The 21,798-nt window shown below is 39.0% G+C and overlaps 1 protein-coding gene across 1 annotated transcript in view; it reads left to right on the top strand.

Annotated features, from left to right (window-relative positions):
- col16a1 (collagen, type XVI, alpha 1) overlaps positions 1-19,967 on the top strand; it is an 87,292-nt gene extending 67,325 nt beyond the window's left edge. The window contains 29 exon segments of the mRNA XM_055058816.1: positions 2,951-3,004; positions 4,221-4,340; positions 4,587-4,628; positions 5,074-5,145; positions 5,255-5,299; positions 5,950-5,994; positions 8,998-9,051; positions 9,146-9,199; positions 9,343-9,396; positions 9,483-9,527; positions 9,620-9,673; positions 10,757-10,792; positions 10,881-10,943; positions 11,044-11,115; positions 11,219-11,272; positions 11,399-11,443; positions 12,283-12,327; positions 12,499-12,552; positions 13,235-13,288; positions 13,393-13,443; positions 13,933-14,022; positions 14,111-14,146; positions 14,794-14,838; positions 16,098-16,152; positions 16,155-16,291; positions 16,500-16,563; positions 16,742-16,918; positions 17,004-17,081; positions 18,506-19,967. Of these exon segments, the coding sequence (XP_054914791.1) occupies positions 2,951-3,004; positions 4,221-4,340; positions 4,587-4,628; positions 5,074-5,145; positions 5,255-5,299; positions 5,950-5,994; positions 8,998-9,051; positions 9,146-9,199; positions 9,343-9,396; positions 9,483-9,527; positions 9,620-9,673; positions 10,757-10,792; positions 10,881-10,943; positions 11,044-11,115; positions 11,219-11,272; positions 11,399-11,443; positions 12,283-12,327; positions 12,499-12,552; positions 13,235-13,288; positions 13,393-13,443; positions 13,933-14,022; positions 14,111-14,146; positions 14,794-14,838; positions 16,098-16,152; positions 16,155-16,291; positions 16,500-16,563; positions 16,742-16,918; positions 17,004-17,081; positions 18,506-18,699 (1,989 nt within the window). The 3' untranslated portion in view covers positions 18,700-19,967.
- The last annotated feature ends 1,831 nt before the right edge of the window (positions 19,968-21,798 follow it).

Here is a 21,798-nt window from a genome sequence, read left to right on the forward strand (position 1 = left end):
TGAATTTATCTGTGGTTTGTGATTGCCTTTGTGGTCTATGTTGTATTACATGTTATGGCTTAATGTCTATGGGGAACATTTGCAAACACCATCATTTGGTGGTGGGTGGGTTATTTTCTGGGGCCCGGGGAGTAATAAATGTAACAATATCTACAAAGAAAAGTAGAATTTTGTCACTTTCACTATTAAATGAACACAGCACTGTGCTTCTGTATAAAAATAACTGTGATGCGTGACTCCATAATTTGAGAGTGAAGAACTTTGGGGAGCGCTAATTCCTATAGATTGATCAGAGAAGAACAGTGGAATGGTTTGGACACACTCATGTTCTTGTTTTACCTGCTTTTTCTTCTTCAAAATAATTGCATTACTTTCTTTCTAGCCTTCAGCAGGTTTTATTTTTCTTCAGGGAGTTGCTTTGTTTTTGTTTTTTCTCTCTCTCTCAGAAAGCTCACAAACACGAGTTTTAAAACATTAGCGCAAGCAGCTTTGAGATGTTCAAAAGTTAGTCAGACTGTAACGAAGAAACGAACTCTCCACGGTGGCATATAATTACAGGGAACCTTCCTCTGGGCAAGTCCACTAATGCACAAGGCCTTGTTCTAACCAGAGTAATGGTCAACAGTGTGTCGCATAAAACAGTTGTCCTGGCTAATGGGTTCAGTTTGAGCAGAGTCAAATGGAGCTATAATGACTTTGATAACAGCCCAGGTGGTATTGACATACACTCTCAGGGGAAAGGCTCCTTCTTTTTTTTTTTTTTTTTTTTTTTTTCTCTATATCTTTTAGAGATGACTGTCACAGTAAATGTACACTGTGTGCGAATGAACAGCTTTTGTTTAGTGGAGATAGTGAATATATTCTTCTGGCTGCATATGTCCCCTCGATTGCAAAACTCTGACACTGTTACATCTTTTTTTTAGGGTAGTCAGAAACACTTCCTACGGCAATGCTCTTTATAAATCTGAGATGCCAACATGAGCGCCTGCCGACATTTTACTCAGACTCTTTTTTTTTTTTTTCTCAGACGTTGTGAGGTGTATTTCTCAATATAAGGCTACGCAGTGGTGCATTGTTGCCTTGCAGTAAAAACATTAAAAAAGGTCCTGAGTCCGAATCCTGACCAGGACCTTTCTGCATGAAGTCTGCATGCTGCATCCGTGGGTTCTTCACAAGAACTCTGAATCCCTCCTTCATTAAAAAGAAAATAAGCATATTATGTTGATTAGCTTCTCTGCCGTTAAGTGAGAATGTGTGCAGGTATTTCAGTTTGTTTGTCCCTGTGTATGTTGCAGTGGATTGATGACCAGTGACACCAACACCACATTGCAAAAAATCGACAAAGGCGAACAGACTACTTTACAGTGTCAATTTTGCAGCTTTGCTGTAATACAAAAGTCCTTCAAACACTTTGCTTTATCCTGCATAAACATAAGCTTTAAAGCACTGACTTAAGCTATAAATGTCTTATGCTTTTCTTTCCGTTGCTTTTTTCTTCTCCATAAAATTGGCCCTTAAATAGGACCCACAGTGATGCCAATAGTTTAATTCACTAATTCCTTAATTTGAAGTTTTTATTTCATCTATTTCTGCTGGCATACTTTTTACTCATATGTAGTTTTCACAACCTCATTTAATAAAGAACTGAAATATTGTCTTAACATCTGGATAAAATGGTTAGTCTTTCTGTTATAACAGAGATGTCAAACTCCAGTCCAGCTTGTTTTAAACATGCGCCTGCTCCAAAATAGTCGATTTTAATGTTGTAATCAGCTGCTTAACATGTCACCAAGTTCTACAGGAGCCCCATGAAGATATATGCGTTTGATTCAGATGTGCTGACCCAGGGAGATGCGTAAAATATGCAAGATATTAGCTCTTAAGGACAGACTTTGAACATCTTTCAATCCTATGACACTAATGATGAAAAATATTTCAACTTTTCTTCAGTTGCAGTCTTCATGACATCAAGTTATTTGAATGCTGAAAGAGTAAACTGGAGTGAAAAAATAGAATAATAATAATAAAAAAAACATCTTTTCATCTAGGCAAATCTCTTGATTTAAATGTAATCATTTTTTCTGTCCTGTTCACTTTGACATCACAGTAAGACATGCAGAGTTTTGCTAGGAAAGCGGCACTTTGCACCAAGTTTTCTGATGGAAAAGATTTGTGGCGATGAAGTGAAGATTACCCCATCGATTCTGCGATTTCAGCAGCTGGATGAAATGGTATTTCTCCAGCAAGTTGCAAAAGTGACACACAAAAAAATAAAATGCTCGGATTTCAGATGAAAACGAGATAGTCTTCTAGCTGGTGGAGGAAATAGGATAGTGTCGGATAAAAACAGACATGTTTCTGTGTTAATTCAGGCCAGGAGGGCTGCTGTCAGGAAAAGGCTGTTTCCTCTGATGAACACTGTGTGCTAATTTTAACAGCATGCTGCTTTGGCAGGTTGAGTGTGAATAATTTTGTTCAACCAGATGGGTGTCAATCAGATTACAAATGTGTGGAATTGCAGTCAATTTTCAAATCTGGAAAGCAAAACATCAGTCATGAAAAAAGTGTTTGTGTATTGGTGTGTAGTTTCCGTTTCATTTGACAAAAAAAAAAAACTCCCGCACAGGATGAGGAGGAAACATCGACTTACTGGTTTGCTTTTTCGCTACACTCTGAATATGGCATTGTCTCTTTTGTTCATTTGGCTGCAATGCTGCAGCCTTGAAAGAATTGAAAATACTCAGTCCCTCGGATAGCTCTGAATTCCTTATTAGTTTGTCAGAATGACATTTGAAGTATAATAAACTCAAAAAAAGGAAATGGACTGTTTTGAGGTGATTTGAGTGATTGTGAAGAAATATTTTGAAAGCTAAGTTTCTGCTTGTCTGTTGTTTTCGCTTTTTTTCAAATGTTGATGTGAGTTTAACTGAATTTCTCTCCCTTCACGTAGAGCTATACTGGACCACACTCTCTGCCTCAAGATACAACTATAGAAATTGGAGATGTAAGTACAAACCATTTATGCACTCATGCTCTAATGTCCCATTCTGTGGTCTTGGGATGCACATTAGTGTATATCAGTAAGTTTATGTCTCATCCAAAAGCCAATTCCAATAAAAGAAGGAAACTTGTTTTGTAGATTCCCCAGGCATAGAGGAATGGAGTTCAAGCATTTGTTTCTGATCATTTTGATAGCAAAAGCTTACAGCTAAAAAAAAAAACTTTTAATTTAGTATCTCGGAAAATCTGAATATTCAATAAAACCAATAAGAAAAAAAACTTTTTTAAATACAGAAATATAGTCTATGCACTGAGGTAGGTCGGTAAAAAAAAAAAAAAAAACGGTCTTATTCTACCATTTGCTTTGCACAGAATCTGGACTTTCAGATATTTATAAACAATTGTTTGCTGGAAACTTGGACTCTGCTGACATTTTAATTTTTACCCAAACACTAAAATTGACCATATCCTATGTAGTGTGCCAGATTGACGGCATGAAGCTTACTGGAAATCGCCATCCCAAAGAGTAAAGGGCCAAGCTGAGGAGGTGGTTGTTGATGTTAATTCAATATTTTGAGGACTGAACGTCTTTGTTAAATTCCTCCACTGCCGATGCTAAAACTACTACTATTCTACTACAGACATCATCATCGTTCACGACGCCTCCTTCTGTTCACCGATTGGCCCGGTTGAAATTCAAGCCTGCTTCAATCGTAAACAGGCACTTCTGATATTTGGTTCAAGTGAATCTACCTTAAACTCTTGAACTGTCTTTGTCTTACAGTGTTCTGAAGATGGCAGATATTTCTGCTCCGTGTGCCACAACACGTACTCCATCCTCTCAAGCTTTCATGACTCTGCTTGGATACAGATCAGTTTTAGCTGGCAGCTCCTTTAACAATGACCTTTTGTGACCTTCCTCGTCAATGACTGTCAAGTCAGCAACCTTCTTCAAAACTATGTGGAGCATAATTTTGAAGAAGGTTGCTGTATTAATTTTTTTAAAGTGTGTTAGCCCTAATCATCAAAATGATCAGAAATGAAACACATGGATTAAATTTGCAACAAATTTAATTCATTGCGATGAATGTGTTCAAATTTTAGCTTTTGAACTGAGGACAGCATTCTAGCTTATCGAGACTCGCCTCTGCAGCATGATGGGTTGGCGAGCATCCTTGTGTATATAGAAATAAACTATTATTTCTATGTGTGCAACACAGGAGGAATGTGGAGAGGGCTGTTCTCAGGGGCTGCCAGGGGTCCCGGGCATGGCTGGTGCCAAGGGTGAAAAAGGAGACCAGGGCAAGCCTGGTGCAACAGTCATGGACAGCTGTGACAGGGTGAGACTTTGTGGGAGCGGGTTTTCTCGTTGCAATGTTTTCAGCCTGGCTGCATAGCTCCCCCTCCACCCCGGACTTGGAATTATATGCAGCGTTTCCAGTACCGCAGTCACCGCCGTGATGAATGCGAAATGACAGTCCATCGTTTTGCATTGTGTTCGCGAGTGCATGGCCTGTTGTGATCCGCTCTCTGTGTGACGGGGGGGAACCCAGCGCTCTAATAACTTCTCTCGTCTACCTTCATAGTGTTTGGAGAGACTGCAGAGGACACAGGCGACTGAAGCGACGGTTTGTTTGAAACTGCTGCCATAATAAGAATTATCCAACTTGTATAAATATGCAGTGCTGTGCTAAAAGTGTGACTATCCCTTGAAAGATTTTTATATTTTTTTCACATTACGATCAGAAAGCTTCTATGAAATTTGCTTGGACATTAAATTAGAGACCGACAAAGCAGTTGACTGTTGCGGTGCGCTTTGTTTTATTTTGGGTATGTCAGAGTAAAAGGGGGATGAATACAATTGCGCACATATCTTTTCTCATTTTGATTTTCCCTTTGCACTACTTTGACTTGGTCTCATATAGAATTCTGGAAAACAAACACATTGATGTTTGGAATGCGATGTGACAAAAATGTGAAAAAAGTTCAAGGGAGAGAAAAACAACTCCTGCAAAGCACTGCTTATATACAGTCGGTGTGAAATCCGTACACCGGTACTTGATTTCCTCGCAGGGTGATCGATCTTGCACCGGAACCCCCGGAATTCCAGGAGTGCCTGGAGCACCGGGAATAAAAGGAGACCCCGTGAGTGTCCTTCACAAAGTGCCTGCTGGGTCTAACTTTCTTCTGTCGGTCATATTTCTGTGTCCAAGCAAACTTGAAAAAGAACAGATGCACTTCTCTTCCACTTCAGGGTTCTCCGGGAGACAGGGGTTCGCCAGGACCGCCAGGAATCATGGTAAGAATCATTCATCATTCACATCGGATCTTCATTTGAAAACAAAGGAACCTGAACAACTTGTGAGGTTTTTAGTAGGAGTAATAGATACACCTCCCCTTGCTGAATATCCTTTCAGAGATCTCATCTGCTTTGTGACACTTTTATTAAAATCCTCACACATTTTGACTAACTTAGCCTTCTGTGAAATTTATGACAAGAGAAAAAAGTTAAAACAGAAAAGTTTAGCGCACTTTGCAGTCATGTATTATTTTTGGAAGAAGTTTAGTGAGCAGGGGGGAAAAAAGGGATTCGTTTCTTTGTTATCATCGTTTTAGAACAGCACCGCTGGGTTTTTGTCTCAAAGCCCAGATTTGAAGTGACTTGATATAAATGGAGTGAGTGCATGCCACTTCCTGCGTGGTCATAGAGCCCCCTGGTGGCACATTGAGGGAAAAAAAAATAAAACAAATTGAATCCTTCTATCTAAACTAATATTGTTATAAATGCATAATTCCCACAGCAGAATCTAGGTTGTGTTCTTCACTTTCAAGAATAAACAGATACCTGCTTTAATTAAAGTTGTGAGCTTGTTTTGGTCTGTGTTTATCCTTTGGTTCAGCTTGTCTCAGGTGTTTGAAAGTGTTGTCTTCATTGCTTTCTGTCCACAGGGACCGCCTGGTTTCCCAGGTCCTCAGGGCCCATCTGGCTTATCTGTAAGTCTCACTTATGTTCTCACACTTCAATTAGTTCTCTCAGTCCTAGAAAAAAAAAAAAAAAGAGAAAGATCTTCAGAGCAGTACAACCAAAAATATGTGACAGTCTTGTTTTATATAATAATATAACAGAACTGATGGGGAGAAAAAGGACAAGTAAAAGTTTTGCTGTCAACTTGTCAAACTGTACAGCACAAGAGCCATGAGGAAAAGAATGCACTATAAAATGAAAAAAGAAATCAGAATTTTTATTATTTTTTGTTTACATGTTGCTTGACACCAGTCTTGGCCAAGGCCTTTCTGGGGACTTGAAGGACACTCTTTAGCTGTGTTTTGGCCATATTTGTGTCATTTGACATTTCAAAACTAAATTTGTTCAATCGAAACACGGCAACCTTTGAAAAAAAAAAAACGTCTATTGTTTTAGCATTAGAATTAATGCTAATTTTGGCCGTTTTGAAATTGGTTTTCGCATCACACGAGTCACATGATCAGACCACCAGATGTTGCCACTGGCGCAAACCACAAAGAAGACAACAGGAAGTAGCTGGAGGATGACGGCGCACAATATTTTTTAATGACTTATCATGTGAATGAAGTTGTTAACGTGTCATTCTAATTATGTTTCTCATTTAATAGAAAGACCAGAATTATGAAATTGTGTATTTTTGACATGGGTGGAATATGAACAAAGATTTATGCATGTTCATGATGGAATCCTGAAGCTTTCTTTGTGGCAACCAAACCTCTCAAATTTGAGTTTTTCTTGATTTGAGTGGGGTAAAAAAACATTACATGTTGGCTCCAGTATTCTTGTATGCAAGATCATTTTTGAAGCAAAGCAATGATGGCTGGAGACTTTCATGATTTTCACTCAACTGTGTCCACCATCTAAGAAACATAAGCGTGTAAAAGCTGAACCTGCAGCTGAACACAGGAGCCCCAGTTCTTCTCATGCTGATTTATTGTTTGAAGAGAACGGCAGCGCCAAATGCTCAAGCCATGTGATCACTGAGTAAAATCCATTAGCAGCAGAGCCGTACTGGTACTGTGTGTGAGCTTGCTTTCCTGAAAAGTTTAGTTTTCCCAAACTTCCAAACCATGACAAACTCTCTAATATCTCACCTCATGTCGTAGGATTGTTTTGCTCATAAATGTTATTTTTAGAACATATTTAGAGAATCATGTCTACCTACTCTTATAAATTAAAATGTCAGTTTATCCGGTCTCATCTCCTCATCTGTCTTCGCTTACTGTCTTACGGCTGTTGCCAGGCAACTGCTCACACCTACATGTGTATCAATATTTACACTGAAATTTTTGCTCCGTGTTCATTTACCGCACTATGACAGATAACATTTAAGACGGCTTCCTTTCATGCACACACTTTTTGGTCGTTTAGACTATGCCATGCGTGTATTTGTATTTTATTAAAAAGTAAGTGTCCGCCTGCAGCAGCCGAAGCTGCAACTAGAAACACGAGTTCAAAGATCCAGTAATATCTGAGGATAGAAAACGGTTTACTACACCAAAACAACAGAGATTTATGAGTGGGCATCACCACCCTGCTGCTTCACAGAGTGAAAGACCAAAGGAAAAAAATACTACAATCCAACAAGTAAGCTTTTTCTTTCCCTTTGCTATTGGCTTTTTTTTTTTTTTCCCAATTCCACTACATAAGTAGAGACCCTTTCCATAACACTCAGTTATGTTACAAAAACAAACAGCTTATCTTTTTTTTTTCTGGGCTTTTATGATGAACATCAGTAAGTGGAAAAAAATACAAAGTGAAACAAAACGATGTATGGGTTTCTCATTGCTTTGCCAATATTTATTTTGCCAGAGCTGCCATCCCATATCATAACACTGCCTCCACCATGTTTTAGCATTAGGATGGTGAGGTGAGGATGATGTGCTGTTACTTTTCTGCCACCCAGAACTTTGTCCACAAAGACCAAAATAGTGACAGTAGGGGATATGTTATGGAGATCAACTTGATTCAAAATTTTACAAATTAATTAGTGCAATTATTAATTAATATTCTATTAAATAAATAGTCTCATGAAAGGAAAAAGACAATAAAATTGTTTTATTACTTTTAATTAATAATAGTTTATGTATTAACTTAAATACTTTTTTATGATTTATGTATGTTCGTATTTCATTACTTAATTATTAATTTAATATCAGAATGCATATAATGAATATATTTCTCTTTATATGTTTTTTTTTTTTTACAACTTATTTTTTAAATTATGCATTTTTGTTTTTCTCCAGACTCACTATTCAGTTCAATTCAGTTTTTCAATTCATTGCTTACTTTATGTTTGTGTAAAGTTAGGGACCAAGCAGATGTTTAACTGAAACAGTGGGGAAAAAAAAAAGAAAACTAAACTAGTAACCCCATAAAAGAGGTCAACTCAAGAAGCTCGACTCAAAAAAATTAAAACTAATAAAACCTCAAACACACATAAGAAACTGACCAGCTGAAATGACACATAAAGAAACTTAAAGACTGGTTTAGTTACATGATGTGGATGCACAAGGGGAAGACAAGATGGCTGCCACCAAACAACTAATACAAAAAAATGAAAGGATTCCATGAAGCACGTGGTTCAGTCCAATGAGACTGTTGCAGACTTTAGCCATGCCTTATGCCAACCAGGAAGGAGAAGCCAAAACATTTTTCTTAAATAAAGAAAGAGGCATGGGTACAACATAAAACTGCATTTTGACCTCGCAGTGTTGATATGTGTACACTACCATGCAAACATAAGAGGTGATTAACTAATAAAGAAACAATTTATTGAAGAATGAGTGATATAGTTGAAGTAGTGACTACAAAGTTAACTGATGTGAAACAAGCGAGTGTTAAGGTATGGATCTTACCCTGTGTGGCTTGCCCTCACAGGGCATCACCCTCACTGCCCCTCTCTTTTGTACTTTGGCAAAGCACCGTACCTCTCCTTTGTTCTGATCTGTTCCCTCCGCCGTCATCCTCAGGGTCAGCAGGGTGAACGAGGGTCGTCCGGCCTCCCAGGAATGAAGGGCGAGCAGGTACATTCCTGACAAGCAGCTTCCCCTGGAGTGATAACATACAGTAGAAATAATTGGTTTTCCTGTTTGATTGATCGCATGATCTTTCCTTCAGGGCTCTCCAGGGACACCTGGTTATCCCGGAACTATGGGGCCACCTGGGTTGCCTGTAAGTTGCTGCCTCATTATTAAAGAACTGACAGGCTCCTGTCAATTTTTAGACAGGTTCCAATGACACAAGGGACCACGCTGAATCACTGCTCTCTCGCTCTCTCTCTCATTTTTTTTTCCTCTTTTTTGCATGTTTGTCAGGGACTGAAGGGTGAGCGTGGAAGCCCAGGAGGTGCTGGACAGAAAGGAGAATCAGTATGTGGTTGCACTCTCATTATGATGCAAAATCACTTGAATCCCATCTTCTAACATAAAGCCTAACATTTCCTTTACTTTTGCAGGGTCCTCCTGGTAGCCATGGGTTTCAAGGACAGGCTGGCTCCCCAGTCAGTGTCTTTATCTGAAATGAATTTTATGTTTGTATTTTTGTAAGTATTTGTTTGAACAAAAGAATAACTTTATTGTGCAATGTTTGCAGGGCATTAAAGGAGACACAGGACCAGCAGGGCCTGTTGGTTCCAAAGGTGACCAGGTATGATACATGCATGCACACACACATTTGCATCCCTGGTCAAAATGTATAAAAAGCCCTAAAACAATCACATTTGAGTTTGGGTCATTAGTTCCTATGAAATATCTCTTAATTCTACAGCACAAAGACTTTGTGGAGCACGTTGTACTACCTTTGTCAAAACAGTTTGAAGGTAGCCTTTATTTGTTCGGCCACAGCTGTGCACCAGTGAACAAAGCAAGATCCATAAAGACTTGAATCTGCAAGTTCTGTGTGAAGAAAACCTGACTATCCTGACAAAAGTGCAGCTTTTTACCTGATAAAACAATTTTTGGGATAAATCACAGCGGAGACTATCAGTGAGGCCTTCTCATCCAACATCAGTGTCTGACCTCACTAATGTAGTTTTGGAATAATGGGTACAATTCCTACAATTCTTAACAAATGCCTACACAGAACACTTAAAACTGCCACCGTAAATGAGCCGCAGCAGAGGGCGACATCTTCAGGTCAGCGAGACTCCAGAATGTTGATTATTAGACACTAATAAAACCCCGGATTGAAAGAAAAGCCTTCCTGTTATCGCATTCGCAAAGATTATCTGGTAATATAAAATGGGATACTGGCGCTCCAAACAAATCCTCTGGGTCACTCTGATTCCAAACCAAAGATAAATATATGGAAATGCATCTCATTCCTACTGATAAGTACAGTGGAAACTCGTGTCAAAAGTGTACAAATTATCGGTGGCAGGGAGAGCCAGTAATTGAGCATTCTCTTAAAATACAGCATTCTCTAATATGTTTCAACACTGAATAAATGTTCTTACATCAAACAGTGTTATGTGAAAAAAAAAAAGTTTCCCCATTTTATCTTAAAGCTTTTCATGCATCTTTTCCAGTGGTGTTTCCATGTCTGTACTTGCTGTAAATTGCCATTTTAAAAATGAAAAAAAAAATAAATAAATATATATATATATATATATATATATATATATATATATATATATATATATATATATATATATATATATATATATTATATATATATAATGGACACTTTTTAAAATTCTTTCTAATATTATTATTATTATTATTATTTAAGGGTTTCCAAGGACAGCCGGGTTTTCCAGGACCACCAGTATGTAAACTTTCCAAAAAGATCTTTTGTATATTTTTATGGTTATTTCAACAACGGTAGAAACTGTCAGTACTTTGTGTAATTATAGGGTCCTCCTGGTCCCGCCGGCAAACCTGGCAGAGAAGGCGTTTCTGGGCTCAAAGGAGAAAAAGTTAGTACAGATTGAAAATAAAAAAGAAAAGAATAGAACGTTAATTGTGTTTGCATTTTAAAAATGGTCATGTGAGACAATAAATTCTGCATTTCCAAAGGGTAACGACGGTTCCACAGGTTCCCAGGGACCACCTGGGCCGCCTGGCTCACCAGGATCTCCGGGCCTGATGGTAAAACTCTTATTTACTTCCTTTATTCCCCTCTGCAAGCAAAAAGCAATCTTTGTCGCAGATGTTTGGAACTTTCCAGTAATATATATCCTATATTAAAAAGGGACCTCCCGGTATTGAGGGAATGGACGGAAAAGATGGGAAACCAGGACTGCGGGTACGAACGCACAACTCAATCGCGTACCATCCGCCAGAAATCACGCGGATGATCCTGCTGCAAAAACCTGCATCTGTGTTAACATTCTGTAACAGAGTGTGTTCCATTCTTTGTCATCATTATCAGGGCGAGGCGGGTCCTCCGGGCCCAGCGGGACCTCGAGGAATCCCAGTGAGTATCACTTGTATCATTTACACTGCCAGAATGTTTAGATTTTCTTTCCGTCCATTATAAAACAAAAACAAAAGAAAAAAAAAACACATACAAACTAAGAAAGGTATGCATTTTCAAAAAAAAAGTTCCATTTAAAAGTCTGCACACCCTTGAACTATTTTGCTCTTGTCATGTCAGCTAAAAATGACTGAGCACTTTGTTGGGATTTTATGTGGTAGATAAACGTAGTGCTGCACATAATTGCGAATGTACAAGTATAAACTACAAGTAGTTTTCAAAATTTGAAAGAGTGGAAAAGCAGAGTCTTTTTTATTTTATTTTATTTTTTAAAGGAATAAGATGTTCCATTTGTAGTTTGTCCTAAGCGACATAAAAGGCACAGCAATCTTCATCATGTGGATGAAGATGCTTTGGTCAGACGAAACCAAATTTGATCTTTTCGGAGTCGAAGCGACAGGCAGTGGTAGGAAAACCGACACTGCACTTCACGATGAACAATAACGCCTGTTTTTGTGGCCTTGTTTACAAATGCATTACATGGCGCTCGCTGTGTTTCTGGTGAACACACTGACCCAGGAGGAGAGGGAAACACACTTGAGTTGAGCCTCGCACAGCTTCCACTTGTCTTCTCTAAAAAAAAAAATCTTTTTTTTTCCTTACAACTCTCTTTGGTTGCTGCATTTCAGTTTGTGTTCTCGCTGAGAGCAGGTGTTTGAAATTTCAAACACAATCTTCCTCCTTCTCCAGCAGTACCAAATTCAGTTTTTTGTTGTTGTTGTTGTTTTTTCCTTTAAACTGTGCCTGCTGCTTTATTCTCCTTGATGTCTCTTCCTCAGGGATTCAAAGGGAAAACAGGACACGTAGGCTTTCCTGGACAGAAGGTCAGTCAACAAACCCCTTACCTTACCATCGCACTGTGACTGTCTTCGCTAGCGCTGTTACGGCTACAGACTGTTTCTCGCGCAGCGTGCTCGATTAAGATCATAGACGTTTCACTGCTTTCCCCTGCTGAGTCTCCAGTTCTCATTTTAAAATGTAGCGCATCCCAACAGGGAGATGCCGGGCCTGCAGGCCCGCAAGGACCACCTGGCAGGCCAGGACATGACGTGAGTACTTTTGTTCTGCACCGTTTCTCAACAACAGGTTTGTGTATACGCATCGTTCTTGTTGATGCTGTATTAATTTGCGACTTGTACAGATAAATTTGATCCATTCGCTTTCTAGGGTGACGTAATTGCACATAAAAAATATAAAAAGCAAGAATGGGGTGCATTTATGTTTAAAGCCTAATTCCCAGAGTACACTTGAATTTTCGATTCTACATTTTTTTGTGTGTTGGTCAAGAACCCTATAGGGTTTATGGTGACGTAGAGCTTAAATGGTGCCACACAACGACCCCTGTTACATTATTTTCTAATGGAATAAAGCAAACTGCCATGAAATTAGTGCAATATCCTTCCCAATTCTGTTTAATATTTGTGGAATACCACTTTCAGATGGCCAAATCATTTTGGCCACCAAATCTACAAAAAATTTGAGCTTCACAGGAAGTGAGTCATTTGCACTTTTGCTCATATTGTTAATAAAATCATGCTCTTTGCTGAAACCAAATAATTGAAAGGAACTGTACTTATTTTACCAAGAGAAGTGGTCACACAATCAGCCGTGATTACACCAGGATCTTGTTGATGGTTCTCTGCAACTTGCTAAATGACGACTGAATATAAAACTATTCATACAAACTCAAAGTACAATCTAAATCTAAAGTTGACTCTGTGGTCTCTGCAGGGGGACCAGGGCACCCCAGGACTTCAGGGTCGACCGGGTCCTCCAGGCCAGATCGTAAACATCCCTCTCTTTTAAGATATTTTGAACAGGTTTATTTAATCATTTTTCTTTTTTTTTTGCATGTCAAACCTGAATAATTTGTTTTCTTTAATTGTCAGGGTCCAACAGGGGCAGCGGGACCTCCAGGGCCTCCTGGCCCATCGGGAGTGGTAAGAGTACATCTCAAACATTACTGTAATTCCACATGTTTGTCATGAAAAACATTAAGGAAAAAGAAAACTAAGTTAGAAGAGGAAAAAAAAAATCCACCATACCTGCATAAACTTGCAGAGCCACTAGCAGGTGACTCCGCAAGACACCAGCTGGTGTCTTTCTCCAGCATTCATTGTGCAAAATACCCTGAACAGGTCACCGGGGCTACAGAAAAAGTGGACAAAGATTAATGCACACACTCCTACTTATAGACATCGTATATTAATCACTTAACTTAATAGTCGTTTTTTTGGACTGAATACCTGGAGAAAACTGACACACACACATAGAGAACATGCAAACTCCAAATCAGAAAGGCTGATTTGGACCTTCTCGCTGCACTGGAGTGCATAGGGATGTTTTAATTCTTCTGATACAGAATGAACCGGGAATCATCTGAAATTCTCTGTAGACACTAAATATGTGAGTGATATCTTCCTTTCTAGGGGATACAAGGAGATAAAGGTCCATCTGGAGAGAGAGGCCTCCCGGGGTTAGTTGGACCTCCGGGATCACCAGGGCATCCAGGACTTATGGTTGGTTTTTCTGGGAATGTGTTCACCTGCAAGCTAAGTCAACGTGTCCGACTTTAACATGTTTCATTCTTTTGTGCTCTTTTTTCAGGGAGAGCCTGGCAACGACGGTGCTGCCGGTAAAGATGTAAGTAGCATCAAGCCGAGTTCCTAAAGTGTAACTGTAAACATTTAATTCAATGAAATATAATAATAACGCTTTGCATTTTTTCCATACTTTGTCACATAACAATTAAAAACTTCAGTGTATTTTATTTTCAGTGATATATGATGGAAAGTGTTGCCCAATTTAGATTTTTTCATTTTTTTTCTCTCTACAAATCCCCCTTCCCCACCCCCCCCATTAAAAAAAAAAAACGTAAAGTTTGGTTTGTGATACACACCCACGCTCCCCGTGAACCGTTTGAATTAAACCCATTGCAACTGACTGCCTTTGGGATTTATCCAATTATTAAATAGTAAGGACCAAAAAAAAGACCGGGCAAATGAGAAGGAAAACCTGTTAGAAGCTGCAAAAGACCTCAGAGAAATTTCTATTTGGAGATATTCTCTATCCATCGTGACCGAGCATGGAGAGTTTTGCAAAGAATGGCACAATTGTAACTTTTTTCTTTTTGCAAGTTACTTCAAAAAACGTGCAGCTTTGATTGTAGTTGCAAGTTTTGACTCAGAAGTGCGGAATGCAAATTTGTTACACTTTTCAAGTTATTGGTAAACAAAAAAAAAAAAAAGAAAAAAAAATCCAACACCGTATCCTGTTTGTTCTTGTGGCAGGGAACACCAGGCCTGCCGGGGGACAGCGGGCAGCCAGGTCAAAAGGTAAGGGATGACTCAGCGTGACGTGGCGACGTCTTAATGCAGTATGTGTGTGCGTGTGTTATCAAGCAGAGCGTCAACCATCCATTACGTCCTCAGACTGGAATCGGCAAGAGTTTGCTCTTTCCTGTTGTGCCACGACCCGGGGAGGCTTCTGTTGGCACACGATGCTCCTCAAAGCGTCCGTTCTCTGCCGTTTCTGCCCACTCAGCATCCACACTTAACACAGTCATCAGTTCCGTACCCTCTGACCCCCCACTAACCCTGCTGTCCGCCCTCCCACCCGAGTCGACCTTCGTCCTCCTCGCCTCACTTCACTCCTCATCAGACAGGCAGCTGGTTGAGAGACCAGATAGACTCCCCTCGCCGTTTGGCTCGGGAGTGTGTTGGATCTCTGCGCAGACAGTGGCTTACAGTAGGTGGGCACAGTGATAGAGTTATTCTTCAGCCTCTGGGATAATGCTATTAAACATCAGGGGAGATGCTGGATGAGGCTATTTGTCACGCTGACAGGACAGCATTGTCAGGGTTTTAGCGGTGCAGAACGGCGGAGAGAGACAAGAGCGGGATCCTCCGTTCTTCTCGCTCGTCTCTATTTCAGGAAGCGCTCGTCTGTCGGTGACATGTAAACATTAGACGTCCATTATGGGCCGCTTTGTCCTCGATAAATCACTGTCGCTAATGTAGCGGGGCTGTTTTTGAGGGCGTTTACACGGCCTGAATGGGGAGCCCGCTGCTGCGTGGGACGCGATAGAGACGCGGGAGCGGAGCTGTCGTTAAGAAAAGGCTCGCCTCTTAAAATAGTAAAATCTTACTGAGTATTACTTTGAAAATGACATTTGAACATAGACGTTCAGGTTCAGCTGGGTTAAAAAAAAAAATGGAGGAAATTGGATCACATTGGGCGTGCTGTGGTGGTGTAGGGGATAGCGCGACCCACATTTGGAGGCCTTGAGTCCTCGGCACGGCCGTCACGGGTTCGAATCCCGGACCCGAGGACACTTGCCACATGTCTTCCTCTCCTTACCCCTTCCTGTCAGCCTCCTGTCATACAAGGGACACTAGACCCTGCAAAAAGCCCCCTGGAGGGAAATAAAAAATTTGATCACATTGTAGGTAAAATTATTGATCTCATTTGTACAGTAGTAATAAATATATCAATTTCTCTCAAGCACATTCAGAATATGTCTTTGGAAGGCATAGAGTGCACTTTTTTTGTCTCTGTAAACTCTTATCTTTAAATTATGTGTGTTGAATTACAGGGAGAACCAGGGGCCCCTGGACAGAGGGGTTTTCCGGGCGAGCGAGGTAGACCGGGGCCCCAGGCGGGGGAGGATATCTCGGCAAGGACGCCCAACCCATGATGGGACCGGTCGGCCCTAGAGGGGAAAGAGGAAGCCCAGGTTCTGATGGACTACCGGGATCTCCGGGTCCCCCTGGATCTCCAGGAAATGATGTGAGATTCACTTTCATTCCTCTTTTTTTTTTTTTTTTTATTTATTTTTTTATTCAATTTTAATCAATCACAGATCATTTCTATATTCAGTACGTACTGCTGTATTGTTCTTTTTTAACAATGCATTTTCTATTCATCTCCTTCATTAATGTTTAACTATTTGTTGGCTTTTTTAGCCACTAAAACTTTTTACTGCTTTTTTTAATAGGCAATCGTTAATTACGACGACATCAAAAACTTCATTCGGCAACAGGTTATCAAGATCTTCGATGGTGAGAGCATTCGCAAGCACATGCAGATGTCCGAATGCTTTCTGTGCATAACGAACCATTTTCTAAGTCACAGTGGTGTTTATAAATCGAGCCTTTTCTTGAAACTAATTCTGTGAATTCTTTGAAATGAAAGTTTGTCTGTCTTTGTTTATTTATTTTTTCTTCTCCCTCTCCTTAGAGAGAATGGGCTACTACATGTCTCGCATGCAGATGCCAGTAGAAATGGTGGCATCACCTGGCCGACCAGGGCCCCCAGGAAAAGATGGTGTTCCAGGCACTCCCGGACCTCAGGGTCCTCCAGGAGTCCCAGGACAGTTCGGCAGGCAGGGTCGCCCGGGAGGACAAGGACTCCCCGGTGAATTATTATTTCAAGATAATGCTAAATAATATGAGTAAACCTTTGTCTTCCAAGTGATAGAATTCCGTCTTTAACTCTGTAGGACCACGAGGACCGCCAGGAGTAAAGGGTGATAAGGGTGTTGGAGAGATGGGAGACGTGGGACCACCTGGAGCACCAGGTGATGCATCCAATTGGTTCTTTGAAAAATAAAAATAAAAATTAGGCCAAGCTAACTTTTAGTGAAGTGGTGCATTTAAGACTTAGCAGCAATCAATTCCCTGCTAGATTTCCACAATAGTTTGCAAGCAGGTCCAACCTGCGCCAGATGTTGCGCACAGAATTAGCTCAATTTGAGTAATTTCCACTAATTAAAGTATTTTAATTAAAACAAAAAAAGCCAATGTGATGACATGTATATATATATATATATATATATATATATATATATATATATATATATATATATATATATATATATATCTTTTTTATATTATTATTATCAATGTGCTCTAATTACAATTAACCACTTTCACTCGTACCAGCATATCTAACAATCCTTAATCACCACGAGTTCAGATAGTGTCGGCGAAATTGGAGGACTGCCAGCTGCAATCACTTCACATGGAGCCGTTTGATCAATTTTGAGTTTAAAAAGCAAGCGTTCTCTAACGGAAGTGGAAAAACACTTCAGATGGCTCAAGTTACTATTTCCGTCCCGACAAACAGACGCGGTGCAACAATTACAGCAGATTTGTACATATTTTACTGGCGATTACAATTCCCTGTCATGAATGTTTCCCTGTGTTTCTGCTCCTGCCTTAAATGAGTTCATTTAACTTGAGAAAGTTATTATTCATTAGGAAGTAAACAAAAAAAATAGTTAATTAATTTGGCACAATTATAAGTGTAACAATAACTAGCCATTTGAGACATCTTTTAGTGGACTCTCTGATTTGTTCACACATATAAAAAGAAAAGACGAGACTAATCTGGGTGAAGATCACTTAAAATAAAATATGTGGCTCATAACATAACCACTCAACAGGCAACAATGAAAGGAACATGCTACATGTTGCGCAGTATTTTTTACAAATAAAAATGTGGATGGTGCTGCATTCTGCCTAATGTCTTTTAAATCCTCTCAGTTTTTTCACCTCTAGCTTTGACCTTTTTATCAACTTCCACATTTCAATGAAGTCCCACCAGTTTCCCTCTTTACCGTCATGGTGCCGTTTGGTGTGTTCCTTGGTCTTTGTGATGCTGCTTGCTCACTAATGTCTCTTACAGATTTTTTTTGTTTTGGAACAAATTTTCCAAATCAGTAATTCATCCATCTCACAGCTATGTAGGTGCTGGTATACCTACATACCTTTTGTGCTGGTATACTCGATGAAATCCAATTAAAAGCCATCCAAGTTCTTGATTATGTGAAACAAAGAGGGGAATGATATTTAAAGACACAGTGTGTCCATTGAAATGTTGAAATTAAATTGCTTTATTGTCATTTGAGAGGTTTTTTTTTTTTTTTTTTTTTCAGTGTTCCAGGCTCAAAGACAGTTACTGATGGGGTTTGTCTTTTTTTCTCTCTCTCTTCGGTCCCAGGCATTCCAGGTCCTCCAGGCTATGGTAAAATGGGACCTCCTGGACCTGTTGGCCAGCAGGGTGTTCCTGGGATACCAGGCTCTCCTGGACAGCCTGGAGCCAAAGGAAAGGAAGGCCGTTGTAATCCTGCCGACTGTATGAGCCATCAAGTGGACTACAGCCCCAAGGGCCCACCTGTCAAAGGCCCTTGGTAAGGTTCTGCAGGATGAAGGGAAGGCGGACTGGAGCAAAGAGACTACAACTTTTGGGAAAGGAAGCAAACCAAAGACAAGGACCTAAAGTTATTCAGTAAGACCACATGACGGCAAGCATTTGGTTGAGTTTTTAACAAACAGCGTCCCGCTGGAACCGAAGCCTGCAAACAGAAAATTGTTATTGAACGTTTTTTTTTTTTACCCATAAAAATGCCAGCTCATCGCTTTAACACCCTTAGATTTTTCATTCCCCGACCTCGCTTTACATCTTTTTGTGCTTTCAGGACAGCAAACTGAAAAAAGAGTCACAATCTGTCTTTTCTTTTCCTTCATAAATTCAGACCTCTGTCTTTTCTTTCCCCCATCCTTCCTTGTGTTGGTCATTTTGTGTGTCTAATTCTGTAAGCAGAAAAAAATATATATTTTAATACTTTGCTTCCATTTCCCCTATCTTTGTTCCAGTCCTCAAACAATTGCATTAGAGTAGATCCCATGCATTTCCAATATTGTCATGGTTGAATTGAGTGAGGTGTGCCATGTTTGAGTGTCAGACAGCATGCTGGTAAATGTAGTTTAGTTCTTTTGAAACAGATTCCACAAAAAAGGCAGCCTTTCCTTGATGAATTGTTTTGTAGATATTTATATGTATATATATATTGGCTTTTGATACAACTCGGAGCTTCCTTTTTTTTGAATGCCAGTGGTTATTTTTTGCAAAAAAATCATTAAATGATTTTATGTCTATAAGCTTTCAAATGGGTTCAGTGAAAAATGGGTTCATAGAAGTCATTTGTATTTAGACAGAAAACAAATTGGCTTTTGTATCTGTGTCACTAAAGTTCATCTATTGGACTCATATTTTATTCCAGTTTAGCGCTAATGAAAACCACTCTGGAACATTTTTTTTTTGAGAATAAGGTTAAACTATAGACATTCAATGCACTTCATCATAATAATGTTACAAATGCAGCTCAGCCAATCCTCACTCTTCGCCGACATTTCAGCATGAAGAACATTTTCACATTCATGTCCCAATCACTTGATTTCTGTTATACACATCACCGTTTTCTTTGTTCCCTGTTAGTTATCAAAGTAATGTTAAATCTTTCGTCAGTGAAAAGTCAAAATGCGAAATTCCTTTCAGCCAATTTTGCAGTTTGGAAGTTTGAACAACACAGATTTTTGTACTTCTTCAACCAGTTTGAACTTTGAACTGTGGTCATGCTTTTGTTTCTTAAAAACTGTAATTAAAATGCTTTTCAAACAAACGCTCCTTTTTTTTTGGGTGTTTTTATTTAAAGCTACTCACCAGACGAGAAGTTGAACGGTTGAAAACACATACACTGTATTTAAGGACATATAAATGTTTGTTTATTTTTTCAATCACTTTGACATTTAATCAAACTAAACCCACATAGTATTATATTTTATTTTACGTCAGTCAAACAGCAACGTATATTTGCCAAATATCTTTTTTTTTTCTTTTTTTAATTCCCAGCTTTTTGATTTCAATGTGTAGATTCTCTAAGTACCCCTTTAAACCTGTGCTTTGAGGTAATTTCCAAATGCAACTCAAATAATATTTTAGCTGCTTGGCAACTAAATGCAGATTTATAAATGCCCTTCATCTTTTCTAGAGAGCATGTATCAAATTACTAAGGTCAATGCTTTAGTTGGTTGTTTGCACCGTAGCAATTGTTTTGTCTCTCTATGTCCTTTTTTGTTCTCTTTGCAGACGTTTAGTACGCGCTCATTACTTTTCCTATTACTGTCCTTTAAATATGCACCTGTTTTGTTTTAAAAGTGTTGTTTTGTATATTTGTACTATGTTGTGACTTTTTGAAGTTACTCTGTGTCATTGCAGTCTAGTGTCAATTTCTGTAGCTCTTGTTTGTTTCTTTGCTGCAGATTCCTTTACATTCATTATGGGTTCAATATAAGCCTCTGATATCCTCAGGCTTGTCTCACAGCTGTTAAGCATTCAGATAATTATCTCACCTGCAAATCATTCCCATAATGACTTATCCTCTGCATCGCAACGTCTGTTTTCATGTCACACTTTGCTGAATTTTATTGCTGGATCCCTAGGGTTCCTGTTACTCCTGAGTAACTTCCTCCGAATCCCCAATTTATTTATTTTTTTCATTTGCATTTTCCTATAAATCTTTATTATAGAACTGCATCTCTCTAGCCTACACCTGGGTCTTTTCATACAACTATGATAACATTAATTTTAAAAAAAAGATATAAATTAACTATTGAAAATCATTTGACACATTATATTTGTAGACGTGTTTTCACTAGGATAAAATACCACTAACGTCATCATCCAATTTTACTGCATGTTATTTTCTGAAGTCTTTGTAATTACATCCAATTTCAAGTTGTTTTTTTCTTTCCAACTTAGTGGACTTGCAATATAAATTATGACCACAGATCAAACTAAAATCTCAAGCTTAGACCACTAGATATTGTTCCCATCAGTCACATTTCCTGACAGTAGAAAATTAGTCGAAGGTCGCATTAGTCAATGTTTGAAGGGCGACCATCACGTACATCTTCATCTAGCATCTGACTAGAAGTCATTTTATTTTTTAACTGTTGTTTAATTTGTTCTGTTTGTTGTTCAGAATATCTTTCAAAGTTGCGTTGGAGGTCACCATGACCTTTCTTATGTTTTGCTGCTTTTTCCCTTCCAAATTATTTTCTACTGACATTTTTTATCATTTTTGCAAGTTTTTGTTGGAGTATATTTTTCAGTAACACTTTGACCCTTCCCAGTAGGGCTCTTTATTTAGTTACACTGCAGTGGTTTTATCCCTACAGTACATTTCTGTAGGTCCTTTTGTGAGGTTTTGGTTAGGTACTTTTGATACTAACAGCTTGTCTCCTCACAGGAACTCTTAATGTTTTGTCTGTGCAGTTTTTTTGTTTTTTCTTGGTGTACAGTAAATAAAAGAAGTGTAGTGTTCGATTTTTGGCAACTTCAGGGGTCAGTAAAGCAAAAATGTTGCTAAAAGCTGAACATGTGAGGCAAGGGAGTTTATTTAAAGGCATTAATCAATCATTTTAATGTTGCAAAAAAATAATTATATATAT

Source organism: Poeciliopsis prolifica, unplaced genomic scaffold (assembly GCF_027474105.1).
Source record: "Poeciliopsis prolifica strain line A6 unplaced genomic scaffold, Auburn_PproV2 SCAFFOLD052, whole genome shotgun sequence".
Taxonomy (NCBI): Eukaryota; Metazoa; Chordata; class Actinopteri; order Cyprinodontiformes; family Poeciliidae; genus Poeciliopsis; species Poeciliopsis prolifica.